The sequence below is a fragment of the Cryptotermes secundus genome, unplaced genomic scaffold (assembly GCF_002891405.2).
Source record: "Cryptotermes secundus unplaced genomic scaffold, Csec_1.0 scaffold572, whole genome shotgun sequence".
Classification (NCBI taxonomy): domain Eukaryota; kingdom Metazoa; phylum Arthropoda; class Insecta; order Blattodea; family Kalotermitidae; genus Cryptotermes; species Cryptotermes secundus.
In genome coordinates, this window is record NW_019725849.1 from 1501850 (window position 1) to 1521688 (window position 19839).

The window sequence follows — 19839 nt, forward strand, 5'->3', positions numbered from 1 at the left end:
TGCAGAATCTGCAATAAAATTACTGGATTGTGGATAAGTTTTGGCATAACTCATACGTATATATTTATTTGCTGTTGTTCAGTTAGGTATTATTTTAATTCCTCTATTAGGGTTTTATTCAAGTCGGTTTGGTAATTACTACATTTAAAAATACATATTTAGGACCGTGCATGCGCTTCTACTAGCGGCAAGTGCGCGTGCTTCCACTAGCGGAGTTTAAATGCCTGACTGGCCAAAACGGGGTACTTTGGCCACGATGACCTTATTCATGACTGGCACAAACGGGGGACTTCGGCACTTAAAGGTTAACCCACTGTTGACTAACAATATCCCCTGACATATGGTCATCTGCTATATGCGAACAGCTGCACCCTGTCTTTTGAGACATCCCTTAGACTGTGCTAGATGGCAGCCTTCAATTCTCCTGTTGTTTTCTTTGATCAAAGAATGGATTTTATTCATTAGTATATACCCAAGATGATCTAAAAATAGGACAACAATGTAACAGCTGGGAGCTGCTGTCATTTAACTGTATGTACAAAGGCAGGCAGGGTGATGCTTAGAGAAGACTTCACAGGATTAAGCTGATTCCTAATCAGTGATGACAGGGTCAGGGGAGGAATACGGAGACAGTAACCATATCTTATGACCCATAAGGTAGTTTCACATTTACTTGGAAAAATTCACGGACACCATGGCAGGCAGTAGCACGGGAAAAGGAACATGTAGTCTTGAACAACTCCTGCCAAACAAAATGGTATTTTGTATAAAAGTTCACTTACACAGCCATCATTCTGACAATCACCAGTGATTCTCCTAACTTCTAAGACATCATTCCAGCATTGTGGATCTCTGTCTACGGTAAAGGCACCACTGTGACAGGATGCACAGCGCACACGAAGCTTGCCAAGCTTCATCTCTTTACAAGGTGATGCACAGTACACATAGAAGTGTGCATGCTTCCTTTCGTGATCTGAAAACATCAAGCAAATCATTTATATACGGAGTGTTCAACCAAGATGGAAATATGTTGCTAACAAGCATTGCAACAGTGTACTGTGTGAACACTAAGGGAATGGCAGAGGTGTCTCCTCTGCATGGACTGCTGACTCTCTCTAAAGTTACCCCCTTACGAAGGGCCGCACCACAGCTCAAGTGGTTAGTCACTGGCGTCCCTCCGCAGCGGCCTGGCTTCAATCCCAGGTCTGGTCAAGTGGGATTTGTGGTGGACAAAGTGGCGCTGGGGCAGGTTTTCTCCGAGTACTTTGGTTTCCCCTGCCAATCTTCATTCCACCAATTGCTCCACAATCATCCTCGCCTATCATTGGGGGCTGGTACAATAGGCCAGAAGTGGCCGCAGTACAAGGGACTTAGTTCCACCCCACTAGTAATAATAATAAAAAACAAGATACCCCTTTTCTGCCTTACAGCATATAAACAAGCCTTCTGACAAGTTCTGTGGTTCACCCTTGAAAATGTGAATGTTAACTTGCTTGCACGGTTTCTACAGCAAGCTCCTAAAATACCTGGATTATTTTTTAAATATCTACTGTATTCTCCCTGTGTAAATATCTTAGCATTAAGACCCCTAATTTTACTGTCAAACCTTATTCAGTCTGACATACATAACCATGTTCTGCTACAGATTTTTAATTTTAATTCAGGTATGTCTGAGATTCAAAGCTAATGAACTTGGAAATATAGTTATAACGAATATTATGCACCTGCATCACTCTTGAGATTGTGTCGCTCTTGGTCGCTCAACTGAAGGTTGATCAGGGCCTCACTCAGAGGCCTAGAACCCTGACTAGGAGTCTCCAGACCAGGTTTCTTTGGGGAAGGATGAGACTTCACAGCATGGAGGACACTCTGCTGCCCCAAATCGCACTCCTGAAATGATCATGATCTGTCATTATCAGGAGTCTGCTTGGGCAATTGCAGTGACACATCCAACACATGACTCTCACTGAACCACACAAGTTGGCTCAAACAGTAGCACTCTTGACTTGTGTCTGGGAGGTAGCCCAGTCAGAATCTTGGCCACAAAACTGAGTATCCTAACGAGGCTTTTCACAGTTCTCCTCACCCCTACAGGCAAACACCATGACAGTAACTTGAAATATGCTATGGCTGCTTCCTTCCAAATCCAACATCATCATCCTATCATCTGACATAGGTGCCGGGATAGCACAGTTGGTATAGTGACTGACTACAGGCTGGACAACCGAGGGGTTGGAGTTTGAGTCCCGGAAGGGTCAAGAACTTTCTCTCCTCCACTTCATCCAGACCAGTTCTGGGGCCCACCCAACCACCTATACAACGGGTAGTGGGGGCTCTTTCCCCGGAGGTAAAGTGGCAGGGGCGTGAAGCTGACCACTACCTCCAGCTAGTGCCGAGCTCAAGACAATGTGGATCTCTACATCCAATCCCCCATATGCCTTCACGGTACAGTGCTTAATTAGTTAAGCACAGGTACAACTTTACCCTTTTTACCATATGACACTACTCATACAATCATTAAATAAAATATAAATAAACAAATAAGTAAGGATCCTACTGAGATGGACCCATTAGAAGGAGATGGTCTCATTACTGGTTCACAAGCTCCTCCCAGCAGGCCACCTGAGTAGGATGCTACCCCAGTAGTAATGCTATCTGAGATAACGTTTCATTTACTGAATGTACAACCGTGGTAACAAGATTATGGTTACTACGTCATTAAAACAACGTAAGGAAATCTGTGATATAACATACCTCTATAACGATCGAATCATGAAGTTCTTTTCCTGCAAAAATTATTTTAACTTCTTCTGGTGACAACCCTAACCTTGTTGCAACTAGCTCTTTCACATTCTTTATATACCATTTCGGGTCTAGTTCCACTGATATCGTACCTCCTGTATTTGTTTTAATGTATACACTCAGTGAGTTTGATATTGTACGTTTACCAAGCGACAACAACTGCAGCATACTTTGCACTACTCTATATATGAAATTAATGATAAAACTCATACCGTATCCTAAACCTCACAACCTGCTACCTGCTTTTACTGCTATTAGCGTCGTCAATGAAGGAATGGTTACAGAAACTTGTTACAGATGGCAGCACGACGATCATTTGGCTATTACTGCCACCTAGCAAGTTTTGTAGTAACTGAGAGACTTTCAAAGTACATTTATTCATCACGTCTGTTAAGTTCCGAGTTCGATGATGATCTAAGCATAGGCGCCGGGGTGGGGGGACAAGCCCTTCTCCCCAGAGAAAATTCAAAATTGAAAGAGAAGGAAAAACATGTCACATTAATGCGAACAATAAAATAAGTATTGCAAAATATCTTATATCCTGAATATTCTAAGGCGAACAGTAAACAGAGAGTCTTAAACGCCCCCCCCCCCATTGGAACACATCTGGGTCGACTCTCCCGGTATCTGCACGCCACATTCACACCGTTTTTCCCATTTCGAGGATCGAACTTCAAGATGCGATCGGTTGTCGTAGAAATATGCTACTTCATCTGCCACTTTTTGTTACTACGTACCAAAAATTAACATCAGATATAGGCGAGCAACACAGCAGATCAACTGAACGTCTCTCCAGAACACGTCAGTAGAAGAGCCAGGTATGACACACGCATTATAATGGAAACTGAAATGCAGTTTCAGGAACTCGTTCGTACATGCGTCATTGTTTGGAACGAAAGTTGTGGTGCCTTAAGCCTCTGGTAATATTTCCTTCAGAATGGAGCGCTCTGGATCTAAGTACACGGGTTCTACTCATGTTTACTCACATTTTTAGCACTGAGGGTGTCATTTTGTTAGGAGAGAATATAAATACAATAACGAATCCTTGAAAATCCGTAACGGAAATGAGGTTGGAGAACTTAGCAGTCCACCCAAATCGTATAGAACAGCCCATGGAGTGACCAACACGTGGTTTGAAGGAAATTAAGGTGTAGGACAGGAAGTTGGCTGTTGGGAACGGCAGTTATGATGTCATAAGGCACTGGAAACCGTCATCGGTTGCTCTTGTCATCCATTTCAGGAGGTGGTGCCTTGAAGTGCAACCCCTTCTTCTAGACCAGTGGTTCTCAATCTTTGTGAGCTGCCCGGTAAAATTTTTTTACAAGACGATGGCCCGGTATAATTGATGCCAAGGCCCGGTACTGGCGGTTGAGAAACACTGATTTAGGGGTTCTGGGTCTGAGCTTTTCGACGCATTCACGAATATTATTCTCCTTAGAATATTTCCGCTATAAAATATTTATACATGAAAAATGTTTAGGAAACTAAAATGACAAATTCCAGGAGAACCTCTCGCGGCCCGGTATACTTTATGTTAGGGCCCGGTACTGGGCAGCGGCCCGGCGCTTGAGAACCACTGTTCTAGACTAGTCTTACCCATCGTTTGTGCTAGTTTTCCAGTATCAACAGAAGCTTCAAAAGGCGTGCAACCTACACAACGTTATTTGTAGGCATTTATTAATGTACATCCGACGGGCATGCAGCTTCAGTTTTGTTCTCTGTCACATACTTCGTGAGACGAATGTTAGAATGTGATACTTACTGACGTCAACAAAACCTGTCCCTTTTCAGTTGAGTTGGTTAATTAATTGATTCTGAACTTAATATGTTCATTGCTAGTACTTACTTACTTACTTATGGAGCTGAGCCCTTCTGGAGGAGCCGCCAATTCTGCAGCTACTCAAGAATTTCCCACCATTTTTGGGACCCAAAAGTTCATTACCGTGTTCACAAGAGCCATCCACTTGTCCCTATCCTCAGCCAGATCAAGCCTATCCATAGCATCCCATCCTACCTCTCTAAGATCCATTTTAATATTGTTCACCCACCTACGCCTCGGTCTTCCCAGTGGTTTCTTTGTTTATTGGTAGTTCAAATAAAAAAAAATTAATTTCGATATTAATTAAAATGTATTATACATTTGGAATATCTTATTACATTGTTTTAGACAGGTAATAACGCGTTTTTGTGTGGAAATTTCTTAACTCTGGCAGAGCCAACAAGTCTGGAGTTCTGACACGAGCGGTCATTAATTTTGCTTCGCTTACAGAAAAGCGGACACGCCTGGCAAAGTCAATGAAAAAGCCAGGTGAGAAACTCGTTATTTTGCCTGCGAATGAGAAAAATGCAGGTTGATCATAACGTAGTTCGGCTGTTCAGACTTCCCAGTGAAATGTAGCAATCCGCACAGGGAGGAATTTGGAATTTGGAATTTCCGACGTGCGAGGGTGCAAGCCATCCCCACACTACTCACTTCTCCTCAACCATTCGAAATGTACCCACGTGATCTCTGCACTCTCCACATCCCTAACCACACACACAGAAGCAATCTAAGTTTCCGGTTAACCTCACTGAGTTTTGTTCGCTAATTTGTTGAAGGGACATACATATTAATTCAGTGAATATAATTAATAAATTCGACGAATAAACTGCATTTATCGTAAATTTATGTATAATTAATTAACGGAGTATATGTATAGGACCGCCTCTGTGGTCTAGTAGTCACAGTTCCTAGCTAAGATCAAGAGGCCCGGGTTCGATTCCCGGCCATACCAGATTTTCTGAGAAGTAGAGGGTCTGGAACGGGGTCCACTCAGCCTCGTGAGGATACTTGAGGAGTTATTTCAAGGATATAGCGGCTCCGGTCTAGAAAACCGAGATTAACGACCATGAGAATCCGTTGCGCTGACCACGCGACATCCTCTATCCGAAAAAGTTGACACTAACTTCTCCGGCAAGCGGTGGTCGCTCGGTCAGTATAGTTCGTTTGCGGACTACAGGCCATGGAGTTATTGTTTAGTATGTTGTAGCCGATCACAGTGGCCGTACGGTTTAATGCATGAAATGTCTTCGCCCCATGTCCTAATGCAGAATTCAAATTTAATAAAATGCAAAAAAAAACTCCGTGGTTTTAGTCCGCAAGCGAACTATACCGACCGAGCGACCGACGCTTGTCGGCGAAGTTAGTGCCAACTTTAGCAGATAGAGAGTGTCACGTGGCCAGTGCAACAAATTCCAACGGCCGTTAATTTCGGTTTTCTAGACCAGAGCCACCACTTCCTTGAAATAGCTCCTCAATTATCCTCACGAGGCTGAGTGGATCCCGTTCCAGACCCACTACTTCTCAGAAAATCTTGTAGCGCCGGGAAACGAACCCGGACCTCTGGCTACTAGACCACAGGGGCGGTGTAACGAAATGTAAATTGACACGTTAAAGTGCAATGCTTTTTTATGTGCAGCACCAGTTTTAATATAAAGAAAGCACCGTGTTTTTTTTACAGAGTGTATTTATGTGCTTCGTATGATTCTCAGAGGAAAAATAGTATATTTCCCTGAGCAACGTAAATCCTTTGGCCGCTGTAATGAAGACGCGGTGTGTTTTCTGTGAGATATGAACTGGTATTTTTTGTATTATTTTATAAATTTCAGGTTTCCAAAGATTTAATATTTTGCAACAAAATCTAAATGCCTCCATCGCAGCCATAAGTTTAAATTACAAACCACTGACGATAGTTTCTTACTTTGTTTATGCTACTTTCCGATTTTATCGAAGAAATCGAAGATCAGCCCATCAGAGTGGTTCGCAGCGTACGCTGTGAGTGTTTTGTTTCGCGTCGCATCCATTACAGCCCCGTGGCACCGTCTGGCGGTCGACCGGAGAGATAAGTTAAATCTAGCGAATCTGCAGCGAGGCTGATTAGCGTCTGGGGACACGGCAGAAGTTTTGGGGGCCGTGGGCCATTACGCCTGGACGTATGGCACCTCAGGGAACATGGACATTTCGGAAACAAAGCTCGTTAATGCGCAGTGTGACGTCACTTCCGATTCCTTTTCTGTGAGATCTTTAATTAGATTAGTTCATGTGTGTGTCGGTTTGAAACCCTTCTTTGCTGGCAGCCGTATGAAGACATGACTCTAAAACTAGTAAATCCTTCAGTATCTATAATATAGCTCAGTCAGCGACAAGCTGCAGGCTACGGGCTGAACGGCTGAGGACTAGGGATTCGATTCCCAGCAGAAAAAAAACATTTTCTCTTTACCACAGAGTCAGGTTCTTAGATAGATGGGTAGACCACGTAGCAAGGCTGAGAAAAAAGATAAATGCATGCAAGATTTTGACGGGAAATCAGAAGAAAAGGGACCATTAGTCTGTGTTAGACATAGATAGGAGGGTAATATTAAAAAGGACATTAGGAAGTTGAATGTGGTGGAATGGATTGGATTCATCTGATTCAAGACAGAGACCAGTGGAGGGCTCTTCTGAACACGGTAATGAATTTTCATGTCCCATAAAATGCTGATAAATTCTTGAGTAACTGAGAAACTGTTGGCTTTTCGGAAATGAAATGATGAGACCGATGTTTTACTCCTCCTCCTCCTCCTCATCATCATCATCATCACTGGCACGACAGCACTTTGTGAGCCCTGGCCTTCCTCAGGATTGTTCGCCATTCTTCTCTATTCGATGTTACATTCCTCCAGTTCTTTACACCCAAAATTCTTATGTCCTACCACACACATTCTTCCCATCTCAATCTTGGTCTTCCCACTCTCCTATTTCCTTCTGGTTTGGTGTTAAGCATTTTCTTGATGGTTCTATTCTCGCTGGCACGTATCGTGTGTCCAGCCCATTCAAGCCTTTTCACCTTTATAAATCCAATAATGTCTGGTTCATTAAATAGTTTGTATAGCTCACGGTTATACCTCTTCCGCCATATTCCATTTTCTTCCACTGGTCCAAAGATATATCTCAAGATCCTCCTTTCAGTTTTACTCCTAAACCAATTAAATGTTTCCTTACATGTCTAATGAAGAAGCTCCTATCATGTCTGGTCTCTTCGTACTTATTTATGTCTTACTCAACACTGATATATATTTTTTTTCTGTGGCGCTACAGCCCCAATTTGGGCCTAAGCCTACCTCCATGAAACTCTCCGTTTCACTTCGGTTTACTAGATCTTACACATGCGGTAGGACTCCTTGGGCGAGTAATCAGCTCGTCGCAGGGCCTCTACCTGTAGACAAACACAGAAAAACGCACACAAACATCCATGCCCTGAGTGGGATTCGAACCAACGCTCTCGGNGCGAAGACAGTGCACGCCTTAGACCGCTCGGCTACCGGGACCGGCGATATATGTATATATGTGTGTGTGTGTGTGTGTGTGTCAGCTCGAGCAGAGTGGCCCTGCTGTCTAAGGTATGAACTATCTTCGCTCGCTCGAACGCTGAAATCGTGGGTTTGAATCCCACTCAATGTATGTATGTATGTCTGTGTGAGTTTATTCTGTGTTTGTGTTATTCTGGGTATAGGTAGAGAGGCCTTGCGACGGTCTGATTCTCCATCTAAGGAGCCTTATTGACTGTTTATAGGATCAAGAAACTGAAGGGGCGGCCAAGGCCCAACAAAGGGCCGTAGAGCCACAATAATAATAAATACACATCTCAGCCCATGTTTTATCGCATGCTGACTACTTACTAACTGAGTAGAAAGCGTGATACAAGTTACGAGAATGGCCTTTTGCTTGCAGAGGCTCAGGAAAACCACAAGAGTCTCAGCCCATTTCCAGGCCGAGATTTGAAGTGGGATCTTCCGAATGTAAGCAGCGGTGCTTGAAACTCAGCAGTAATGAAGTTTTACCTTCAAACAAACTGAAAAGCTTATTCATTTTCTCGTGGGTAGAGTAACGTTTCCTCTCTGTCAGTAAATGAAACCATGACTTAATTTTAGCAATGTCGCTGCTTAATTTATATTTGGCTGTCAGTAGGATAATTGGACGGCCACAACCCACCCCAAATTTCCTTCCATTCACCGATATTTCATGGCCCACTCTATTCCACAGTGCCCTCTCGAGCACGCAGGAGTCACAGAGATCCTTCGAGCACTGAAGTTACTAATCTCTCATGGACGGTTTTACAATGACAAATGACAGCCACTTATTTAAAAGGAAATTTTCTTCACGTGGCCTGAAGCCACCTACTGGCACATATCCCCTCTCCATCGCCTGACGATCAACCCCATGAAGGAAAAATAAAAAGGAAAGGATGGAGGATGCAAGGGGAAAGGAAGGGAAAGAAGTATTTAAAATTAATGTCAATCTGTTTGCCTCTCATCCATTTCCTTTTTCGAGATAATTTCGGTTTAATTCTTATGCGATTACATTTGTAATTTCCCCATCAACGTTTGCGAGCAATGGCCTTCGGTTTTGTCTCTGTCTCTCTCTGCCTTTTTACGTAGTGGAAATTGATTGCGTTAATGAAAATGAGGAATGGAAATGGGGTTGAGAAGTGTAAAAAAAAATCTATGAAGTTGCTTGGAGTAAAAGCATAAAAGTATTATGGAAGAAGACAGAGAGATAGAAGACGAGAGAAATGAAGGAAAGAATTTGTTTAGAGGAGTCAGAAAGCGATTAGTTGTCTTTAAAGTGCCTGGGGCTCCCAACAGATGTAAAGTAACTGGATGTGCAGTTGTTTGCGCACTGTTATCTGAGTGGAAATCAAACTTCAAAACATCTCTGAAGGTTTTATTTGATGTTACACTTTTGTCTTTGTCAGGGATCGACAATTGGACGACAGTGGGTCACTAGTGGCCCTCATAGACAGAGGGTTTCGGAAGACAAGGGACAAGTGATACTGAGTAAAGTAAGTAAAGCTATCCCTGTACCAGGCCGCGAAATCAAATAGGGTTATAAGACGTTGAGGATCCCACATTATCTAGACAATCGGCTCAAAGATGGCGGTAAGGTTGTCAGCCTTACGCGCCGGTCGCGCTCTACTCCCCAGGAAAATTATTTATTTAATTCCTGGTACTCATTTCTGATAGAGGCTGAGTGAACCCCAGGGCCATAGTGGGGCCGGAAGGATTAGGTCAACTGAAAAAAATCCAACGACCTCTTCGGTATTTGGACCCGCGACCTTCCGACTTGTAGCATAGTGCCTTAACCACTACGCTACCGCTTAATTCGTAGAATGACGATTGGCAGGGGAAATCGAAGTACTCGGAGAAACCCTGCCACAGCGCCACTTTACCAGACCCGGGATCGAACCCGGGCCGCCGCGGTGGAAAGCCAGCGACTAACCGCTTGAGTTATGACGCGGCCCTAACCGTGGAACATTAGCCAGCCGGCATGAACGTGAGCATGGAATCAGGGGATATTGTTGGGATTCGTCATCAGGCAACAACTGAAGAAGACACTGCAGACTGAGAAGACTTAGTACGTTCTGTAATAAACTGCTGATTGTGTGAATTAGCGATAGTGCTGTAGTTACTTGCAGTTACTACCTGTCTGTAAAAAAGTAAAAGTAAAAATTAAGGCATCCCTGTAACAGGCCGTGGAGACCCATAGGGTTGTGATATGTTGAAGTTCCCACATTTTCTAGACAATCGGCTCATAGATGGCGGCAAGGTTGTCAGCCTTACGTGCCGGCCACCCTTTACCCCCCAAGAATATTGCAAGAATATTCTTGGTACTCATTTCTGTTAGAGGCTGAGTCGACCCCAGAGCCATGGTGCTGCTAGAAGAATTAGATCAATTGAATAAAACCAATGACCTCATCGGGACTTGAACCAGCGACCTTCCGGCTTGTAGCATAATGCCACAACCAACTACGCTACCGCGTACCCCCTAGTTACTATCTGTAAGTGTTCAATTAATCCAATTAATAAACAAAACCTTGTCTATAATCACTACATCGACTGCGAGAGAATTCGTTTCACTCTGTAAAAAACACGCAGGACGAGGGAATTAATGGAAAATGGCTGATGCCAATTTTTATAGAGCCACAGAATACAGAGTCCTTGTTTTTCTGAAAATAATACGCACAAGTACCTGGAACTTCATTCAAATACAACAAACTGAACAGTTCTGCAATCGCTACATATTCTGGAACGAAGAACATCTCTTCAAACCTCCTGCTCATGTTGAACACAGAAGAAGATATGTACGCTATATATATATGGCATCTCCACATGTCCTCGGGTCTCAGTCCCCTCAAGCAGATGCTCAAATAATCTGTGTTCTGTACCAACACTACTAAAAACCATTAAGGAAAGTCTTACTTATGAACCAAAATCTTCTACATTGCATTCTTTTACTTAATTCGCCATCTAATACGTTTACCTTGTTCAGAACAGCTGGTGTCTGCAGGTTAGCAGTCGCCCAAGACCTCCACGTCAGTCGTGTCCAATGCTGCTCCACCTAAACGCCATCGCATTATCCCGACCTCACGTAATATACACGCCTACTTTGACACACGCAGTTGTCAGCCGTCCACAGTCATTGAGACCGAACTGAAAACTGTCCTGTTCACAGTATTTTTATTCACGTCATGATTTCGAGGATGTTCGAAATATGTCGGGGCGATTCTTCGCCTTTCTGGAACGAGCGAGAATGAGGAGGTATGGGGAGGGGATTCTCAAAGTTTCGAGAGTGACCGGCGTCCGCGCCTCCACCCCGTTACTCGTTCATTCCCGCAAAAATATTAGTACACGTAATTAGGCAACGTCATGGCTGCAGTTTACTAACAGTATCGCCTGGCTCAGTGAGATGGCATGTTATCCCAATATAATTTGCGAAAGAAATAATTTCTATATCTCGCAGGCAGGTGAATGATGCACTGACGTGTGGCTTCCTTCCCATGTGGCAATAGCGTCTAGTTCTGTAGCTGAGTTGTAGCGATCTGTGCAGAACAGTTGTGCAAAACTGCTGTCAGGCCGTCTTAACGGAGGCAACACAGGAGACCTGAAACGGAGGGCGGGAGGAAATGAGAAGCTGCAGAGAGAGCGCAAACTACAAAATTCTGGACAGACTAATAGGGGGACCATAAAGTTCTTGTGGGGGGGACAGTGTTTATGAATTTCTAAGCACACACCTTAAAGTTACGATAATTATAGACGTCATGTCCGGGCGATAGATTTTACTTAAACGTATATATCCGGGTTTATCACTGAGAGTGTTTATCGCAAAGCAAGCAACAAACGCAACGTGGAATCGATGTACGGGCTTCGATTGCCCTGAGCTCGTCACGAACCGCCAAGGGAGCATTGCTGGATTCGCGGAATGTCAGCCCACTAGGGGTACATTGCAGGAATGTAAAGCGATGCGTGTAACAGTGACATATCGCGAAGAGAAGGGATAGCGAAGAGCTGAAATGACTATACGTGAGAACACAGAAGGAAACAGTTGAACAGTGAGAACAAAATATCACGAAACTATGAAAGACGTTAAGAATGGAGAGTGTGATGGATAAAGGAGGGACGAAAAGCATAGGAGGAAGAACGAAAATAAATAAACATCGAATAGAAATAGGAAATTGAAATGTAATTGGGTTATCACNGATGGTATGACGATGCAAAGGAAAGGACATAGCTTTTGGAAGCAAAGAACGAAATACACAAACATCGAATAGAAATAGGAAATTGAAATGTAATTGGGTTATCACAGCGGTGACAGTACTGTTTTATGGGTCCGCCTGATTGCGATATACCAGAATCCACGACGTCATATTAGAAGAGGCATCGGTCGTCAAGTCATGATGAGAGAAGGAGATTAGGCAAGAGGCCGATAGAGAAAAGACGAAAGAAGAGGAAGTACATAAATAAAAAAATTAATTATGCAGAACTTAATTCAGGAAAGATGAGGCAAAATAAAGCACCATCTTACAAAGTCCAGTCGTCACTATACGTTCTGCCTGCTTTAATATTCAACACTGCTTCATTATGACCGAAACAGGTAAGCGTAAAGCTATCCCTGTAACAGGCCAATAGGGTTGTGAGATGTCGAGGCTCCCACATTTTCTCTACACAGTCGACTCACAGATGTTAGCCTTACGCGCAGGCCGCCCTTTACTCCACAGGAAGATTCCTGGTACTCATTTCTCTTAGAGGCCGAGTCGAACACAGAGCCATAGTGCGGCTGGAAGGTCACTTTGACCAAAAATGAATTTATTATTTTCATACAATGGGCCGCGCCATAGCTCAAGCGGTTGGTCGCTGGCTTCTCACCGTGGCGGCCCCGGTCCGATCCCGGGTCTGATCAAGTGGGATTTGTGGTGGACAAAGTGGCGCTGGGGCAGGTTTTCTCCGAGTACTTCGGTTTCCCCTGCCAATCTTCATTCTACCAATTGCTCCACAATCACTCTCACCTATTATCTGGGGCTGGTACAATAGGCCAAAAGTGGCCGCACTACAAGGGACTTAGTCCCACCCCACTAGCAATGAAAAAATTCATACGATTCTCACAGTAAACTCCAATTATTTTCATAAACCGGGTTGTCTTTGTAGCGAAGAAGCAGTACGTTTCCTGTGAGGTACAACTGAATTCTTGAACAGCAAGCGAATCACATTTAAATGAAGGTACTTATACCAGAATCTCCTCACGTTTCTAACAGACGAAAAAACAAGTAAAATAAAACAGTGGCTATAAAGTAAAGGCTTGTATGCACGTAAGTAATAAATTCCGCAGGGCAGGTTATTTCTTGACCCTCTTATGTTACTCAGCTCTTCAATAAATAAGTCTTCTGCTTGTATCGAACACGAAGTTTCGGCGCGCTGTTTAGAAGTGACCGCCACTGATCCCTGACCCCAGCAAGATTACTGTAGACCACATCGTGTTGCAACATACGCAACGTTTCATTCGGGGCTTATTTAAAGTTGGTGTTATTAGCCTAGTCCAGCCCTGTCCAACGCGGCGCCCGCGGTATAGTTTTCTGGCGCCCTCCGTAACCACATAAAATTGAGCCGATTTTTAATATTANGCCTAGTCTCTCAAGCGTTAACAATGAATAGTGAAATGGAATGTATTTAGGAGGGAACAGTCATGATCCACTCAAGACACTGTCCCAACACTTGCCTCGGAGACAAAGAAAAATCACAAAAAATTTTACGCATGATAGTAGGTGTTCAGGGAGTTATCTGAAGCTAGAACCTTCAGAATGAAGGCCACAAATGTCACCTGATCCAGGTAGTTTCTGTTTCCTCTTCGAATATAGGTTATGTGATCGCTGTCGGTCTGGTCTCACATGATCCTTCACTTTTTTCATGACTGTGCGCCAATGCTCAGTCTTCTATTGCTCAGAAAAAGGGGAATTAATTGTTCATGTATTTTCAGCACGGTCTTATGTGACTGCACGCCACTGACTTCGCGTAGGTCTGGTTTCTAATGATGATCGGTTAATTTAATTGCTGACGTAGTGCCAGTACACCTGCTGTAACTGCACGCCACTGACGTCACGAGTGTGTATGCTACTGCCAACAGCTTCGATTGGTGCTATATGCTTTATATCACTCTTGTTCGGATGTCGCGTTGTTCTTCATAGCCTTTGAAGTAGTGTCTTACAAGAACAGTAGTGCAATCTGTCGGGAACGTTGTAATTAACGTCCGGGAAGACAGGGGAGGTTAGTCCACCTTCCGTACAGCAATTTTCATAACAAAGAGGATAAAGTAATTACATGATCACTGAGTGGTGGCAGCACTATACTGTTAAGCCCCGATCAAGAAAGAAACTTCGATTCACTGTGGTGTAATTGGTCTGTCTTGGTGTGGTCAGACAATAGTGTGTGGGTGTTCAGTTTTTTTTAATTCGCTTAGTGGGGGGTGGAGTCCAACTGGGTCCACTCGGAACGGCGGCCACTTCTGGCCTATTGTACCTGCCCCAGATGATAGGTGAGGGTGATTGTGGAGCAATTGGTGGAATGAAGACTGGCTGGGGAAACTGAAGTCCTAGGAAAAAAACCGCCCCAGCACCACTTTGTCCACCACAAATCCCGCTTGACCAGACCCGGGATCGAACCCGGGCCGCCGCGGTGGGAAGTCAGCGACTATCCGCTTGAGCTATGGCACGGCCCAATTCAAAGTAACACACTCTTCATCTATGTCAATGTACGCCAGTCGCGTCACTGTGTCCTAATGCATGGATATCGAGCCCCGAGGGGTACACATTTCAGTCTCCGAAAACATGCACCAACACTGACACAGAAGCGTGAATGAGACGTACATACGTTACAGAATGCGCGAAGGGAGTTCAGTAAGAGAAGAGGCACGCAACCTTACGAGAGTAAGCACAAATATTTCTATCACAATTTTCCTCTTGTTATTTTCCTAGACTAGCAAAACGGCCCATTTCCAATACTATCCTAAGTTCCTGTTCTTGTCTCCTATTGGTGCGCTCGGTCGGAACCACCGCTACTCTCCTTACGTTCGTATTTCGTGACACAGGTTTGTTGTTTGGGCACCCCTCGCCTTGCGGCGGCACGGCCAATCATAAAGATATCATACCAAGTAATTAAATGCCTGTATACACTAATAACAACAATAGTGTCGGGCCACACCACTTAATTTTCTGAGGCAGGGGGGAAGCTTTAATTAATGAAATTAATTTACACAAGCAACCGATAAGCCCTTGAGAAAAGAAGCGTGGGGTAGAGAGAGGGCTGCTCTCTCTCTCTCTCTCTCTCAGGGGGTACAGTCGCAGCGAGAATTCATCTTGCTTCAGGCAAGAATCAGACTCACCTGGCGGAGATTACTGAAGCTTTTCATGGTTTTATTCAGCCATTCAATGCTTATATTTGAAACCACGTTACGTCCCCCTGCTACAAGTCAGCATGCATCCATCCATTTGACACTTATTCTCAGATCCGTCCCCTAGCAACGGCTGTCTCTTCTGGCTTTCAGCAGACATGCCACAGTATGTTTCTTTGATAACTAGCTGCCGATCACAGTAGTCTCGCGGTCTAAGATATGAAATATCTTCGCTATCTCAAACACTGGGATCGTGGATTCGAATCCCACTCGAGGTATAGATGTAGGTCTGTGTTTATTCTGTGAGCGTGTGTGTCTTTCTGGGTAGTCTAGTTTAGTTTCTTTGGGTGTGGTGAGACTGAGTCCACTTGGCACGTCGGCCACTAACTGGCCTACTGTACCAGCCCCGGATGGTAGATGATGAGTGTGGAGCAGTCGGTGGAATGAGAATTGGCAGGGGAAACCGAAGTACTCGGAGAAACCCTGCCCCAGTGCCAATTTGTCCGCCACAAATCCCACATAGCCTGGGCTCGAAGCCGGGACGCCGCTGTGAGAAGCCGACGACTAACCGCCTGAGCTATGACACGGCATTTGTTCTGGTTATGTAGCGGCCTTGCCACGTGCTGACCTGCCGCCCAAGGAGTCCTACCGACTGTATCTTTCTTTATCAGCTAAAGTTGGCACTAACTTCGCCGACAAGCGGCGGTCACTCGGTCGGTATAGTTGGCTTGCGGACTACAGGCCACGGATTTTTCCCCCCATTCCAGCCAACTTAAAAAAATTTAGATGTTTAATTCAAAATTTTTAATTTCATTGGCAGCTCCAGCGTCCAGATTGTCAAAATCGAAACATCCATTTATAAGAATTCTATTAATTCTATGTGATATAAATAATACACAAGACTTCATCTCCTGATGAAATAAAATACACTGTTAGTGTGAGAATCCATCAGATGATATTTTCCAGACTCAGAAGAGCGTGACATGAATACTCGTACATGGGTTCTGAGATTGTTTAGATTGCAAATATATATATATATATATATATATATATATATGTAACCGGAAACGCATATATCTAAAGAAATGAACTGCTTATTCTGTGACATAAAATGTTTGTTCAAAACGAAGAATTCTCTCCTGTGCGATATAACGCCATATATATATAGGCAGGTAAGAGCCAGCCGACGTTTCGGAGGAACATTGCTCTGCATAACACCTGTATTCACGATTGTTTCTTGTTCGACGTATTCTTCGACACTAAAAATGACGGTGCCCAGTTTCTCCGAAATGTCCGTTGGTTTTCAAATGAATATTTTTTCCTTGGCACTACAGCCCCAGTGGGCCTAGGCCTACCTCCATGAACTCCGTTCATTTCGGTTTTTCTAGATCTTACACATTCGGTAGGACTCCTTGGGCCGGTGATCAGCTCGTCGCAAGGCCTCTACCTGTAGACAAACACAGAAAAACACACACAAACATCCATGCCCTCAGTAGGATTCGAACCCACGATCCCGGTTTCCAAGCGAGCGAAGACAGTGCATGCCTTAGACCGCTCGGCTACCGTGACCGGCTTCAAAGGAATATACGGTAGTATAACCTAGAAGGTAAGATTCTTCCTAACCACCGATGTCAGAACCTCAAGACGTACATATCTGAAATGGATTTGCAGTTTCTGCTCTGGTAGCATTTTGTGGAGACGCTTGTTTAGCTTACTTGATCCTTTCTGACAGCTCTTGAAATTCTAATCGCATTTGGAACTAAGTATCGCTTTGGAGTCGACTTTTCTACACTGAACAACTTTGAAACGAAGGCAAGAAATAAACTGGATTTTAGTCATTACTTGAGACATGCGTTGTCTGTGACAGAACCTCGTAGTAAGTTAATTGGAAGCAATGAGAAATCCGTCTGATATATGATGTTAGTGTTTCCTGAATAATGCATCCAATGTAAGTTTAAAACACGGCAGGTGTTCAGTTTGGTTCAACATAAAGTTTGAGAAGCGAAAATAAGTAAAAGTGAATATTCGGTATAATATTTTTGTCTGTTGTCATTTAAAATTGAAGATTGTTATATCTGGTTTATTGACTAGGCTTCAGAAGTAAAAGTACCAAAAGGCGTGCCGTAACTCAGGCAGTTAGTCGCCGGCTTCCCACCACGGTGGTCCGGGTTCGAACCCAGGTCAGGTCACGTTCGATTTGTGGTGGACAAAGTGGTAATGGGGCAGGTTTTCTCCGAGTACTTCGGTTTCCCCTGCCAATTCTTATTCCACCTACTGTTCCACATTCATCATCATGATCTATCATCCAGGGCCGGTCCAATAGGCCAGTTAGTGGCCGACGTACCATGTGGACTCAGTCTCACCCCACCCCAAGACACTAAACAGCATCAAGGAATCCATCAGTTGCCCCCTAAGTGAAGTTGAATTTTATACGAAACCTACTCAATTTAGTTTCTATCCTGCGATTGAATATTAGCGATCAATTAAAACCCGAGTAGCTGAGATATGTAACTATATCTGTGAAGAGTACTCTCTGGGATCCGACGCCTTGTAGTCTGGGAGACGTTTACTGAGTAATGTGCACCCTCAATTTTCGTGGTCTAAGGCTTTCGGCACACCAAGGAAACTAGCAACTGCAACGCAACCGCAATTTCCGAATACTATCACCGATTTCAAGCAGACAACTGCTTTTCAGATTAGCAGGCGCACACTGAAGAAGCTTACGTTTGATTAGCTGCTCACATCATGTCAAGTTGAACACATGTTACTGAAATTGAGGAATCGGCAAAGGGGTTTGCGGTTGCCAGTTTCTTTGTTGTGCCATCGCCCTTACACTTTTTCCAAGGAACATAACCTGAATCCAGACTCCTTCGTCCCATGAAAAAATTGTTTCCAAAGCCAAATCTAATTTGTCCTGCCTAGCACAGTCTGGGTGGCGTTTGTCATATATACCAGCCTCTTGCTCAATAAACTGCACAAAAATAAAATTAACAGCTTCGTCAACCTTTCGTACCATCAAAACAAATGAATCACCGAAGCGCTTTATAGAACAGCTGACACTAGGAAACCACACGGCAACGAAATTGTGAGAAGATTGGAATGCTCCGTTGCCTGGAAGTTTAGTTTCTCAGTCTTTCTGCGAGTTGCCTTTCCGTTTCCTCAGTTTGCACTGCTCCATTCAGTAACATGTGTTCAACTCAAGCTGATAACAATTCTCGGAAATTGCGGTTGCCAGTTTCCTTGGCGTGCCCTGGGCCTAAGAATGTTTAGAAAAATATTGCAAATGCTTCAGGGCGATCAGCAAAAGTTGAATGACCTTTATAAAACTGAAGTGCCAATTGGTCAAGGTGCAAATAAGTTTCATTATGGAGGTTGAAATTTTATTCGTGTTATATCACAACAAGCTTATGACCCATCAAGGAGGATGGACAAAATAATTTCTTTCTTCCTTTCCGTTACTCCTTTTGTACCTTTATTTCCTATTTCCCAGTGATCTCTTTCCTATCCTTTCATTTATCCATACTATCCTAATTCCTCTCCTCCTTTCTTGCTTTTTCTGCTTCATGCAAAATCAGTTCCCTCGCCACTGCTCCTCCGTTCCTTTGTACCTTCATCTCCTCGTCTTCTCTCCTCGGTATTCCTTTCCATCCCTTACATCTGCCCGTCTTATTGTCACTCCCTCCTTTCTTCTATTCCTTCACATTAAACAGTTTCGCTTCTGGGACGCATGGAACATTCCGCTCATGGCCCTGTCTAAATCATAGTTCATTATAGATCGATAAGCCTATGGCTGAAAATCGGAACTTTTATTGAAATCTCCTATCGGGTTTCAAGACAATCTGCCCAGCGGTTTAGAGGATGACAACAGGCGACAGGGACACACAGACCCTTCTCTTGCCTACTTTGGAAGAAAACTTTGAAACGAGCGAATTCCTCAGTAGAGGTAAATCTATCCCTGTAACAGGCCGTGAAGACCGGTGAAGGCCCATAGGGTTGTGAGAGGCTTCCACATTTCCTCTAGACAGTCGGCTCACAGATGGCCCTTTACCCCCCAAGGAAGAATTCTGGTACTCGTTTCTGTTGGAGGCTGAGTCGACACCAGGGTCATAGTGCGGCTGGAATGATTACGTAAATTGAAAAAAATCCACCTCTTCGGGACTCGGACCCGCGACCTTCCGGCTTGTAACATAGTGCCTCAACCAACTACTATACCTCGTGCCGCCACCCCCTCAGTAGAGGTAATTTGGTTCTTATTCCGACTCGTACTTTTAGGATTAGCTCCTAGACATAGTCATATATAT

General features: G+C 44.0%; 1 protein-coding gene across 2 annotated transcripts in view; it reads right to left on the reverse strand.

The window, feature by feature from the left end:
• The window catches only part of LOC111863783 (E3 ubiquitin-protein ligase parkin), a 21570-nt gene extending 18514 nt beyond the window's left edge, over window positions 1–3056 (reverse strand). For both annotated transcript variants that reach the window (XR_002842668.2, XM_023850460.1), the window contains exons 1-3: window positions 2755–3056; window positions 1725–1890; window positions 783–973 (exon numbers count right to left, since the gene is read on the reverse strand). Coding sequence is in view for 1 of the 2 variants with exons in the window: in XM_023850460.1 (XP_023706228.1) it covers window positions 783–973; window positions 1725–1890; window positions 2755–3012 (615 nt within the window). In the remaining variant the exon portion in view is untranslated. The remainder of the gene's footprint in view (window positions 1–782; window positions 974–1724; window positions 1891–2754) is intronic.
• Between the last annotated feature and the right edge of the window lie 16783 nt (window positions 3057–19839).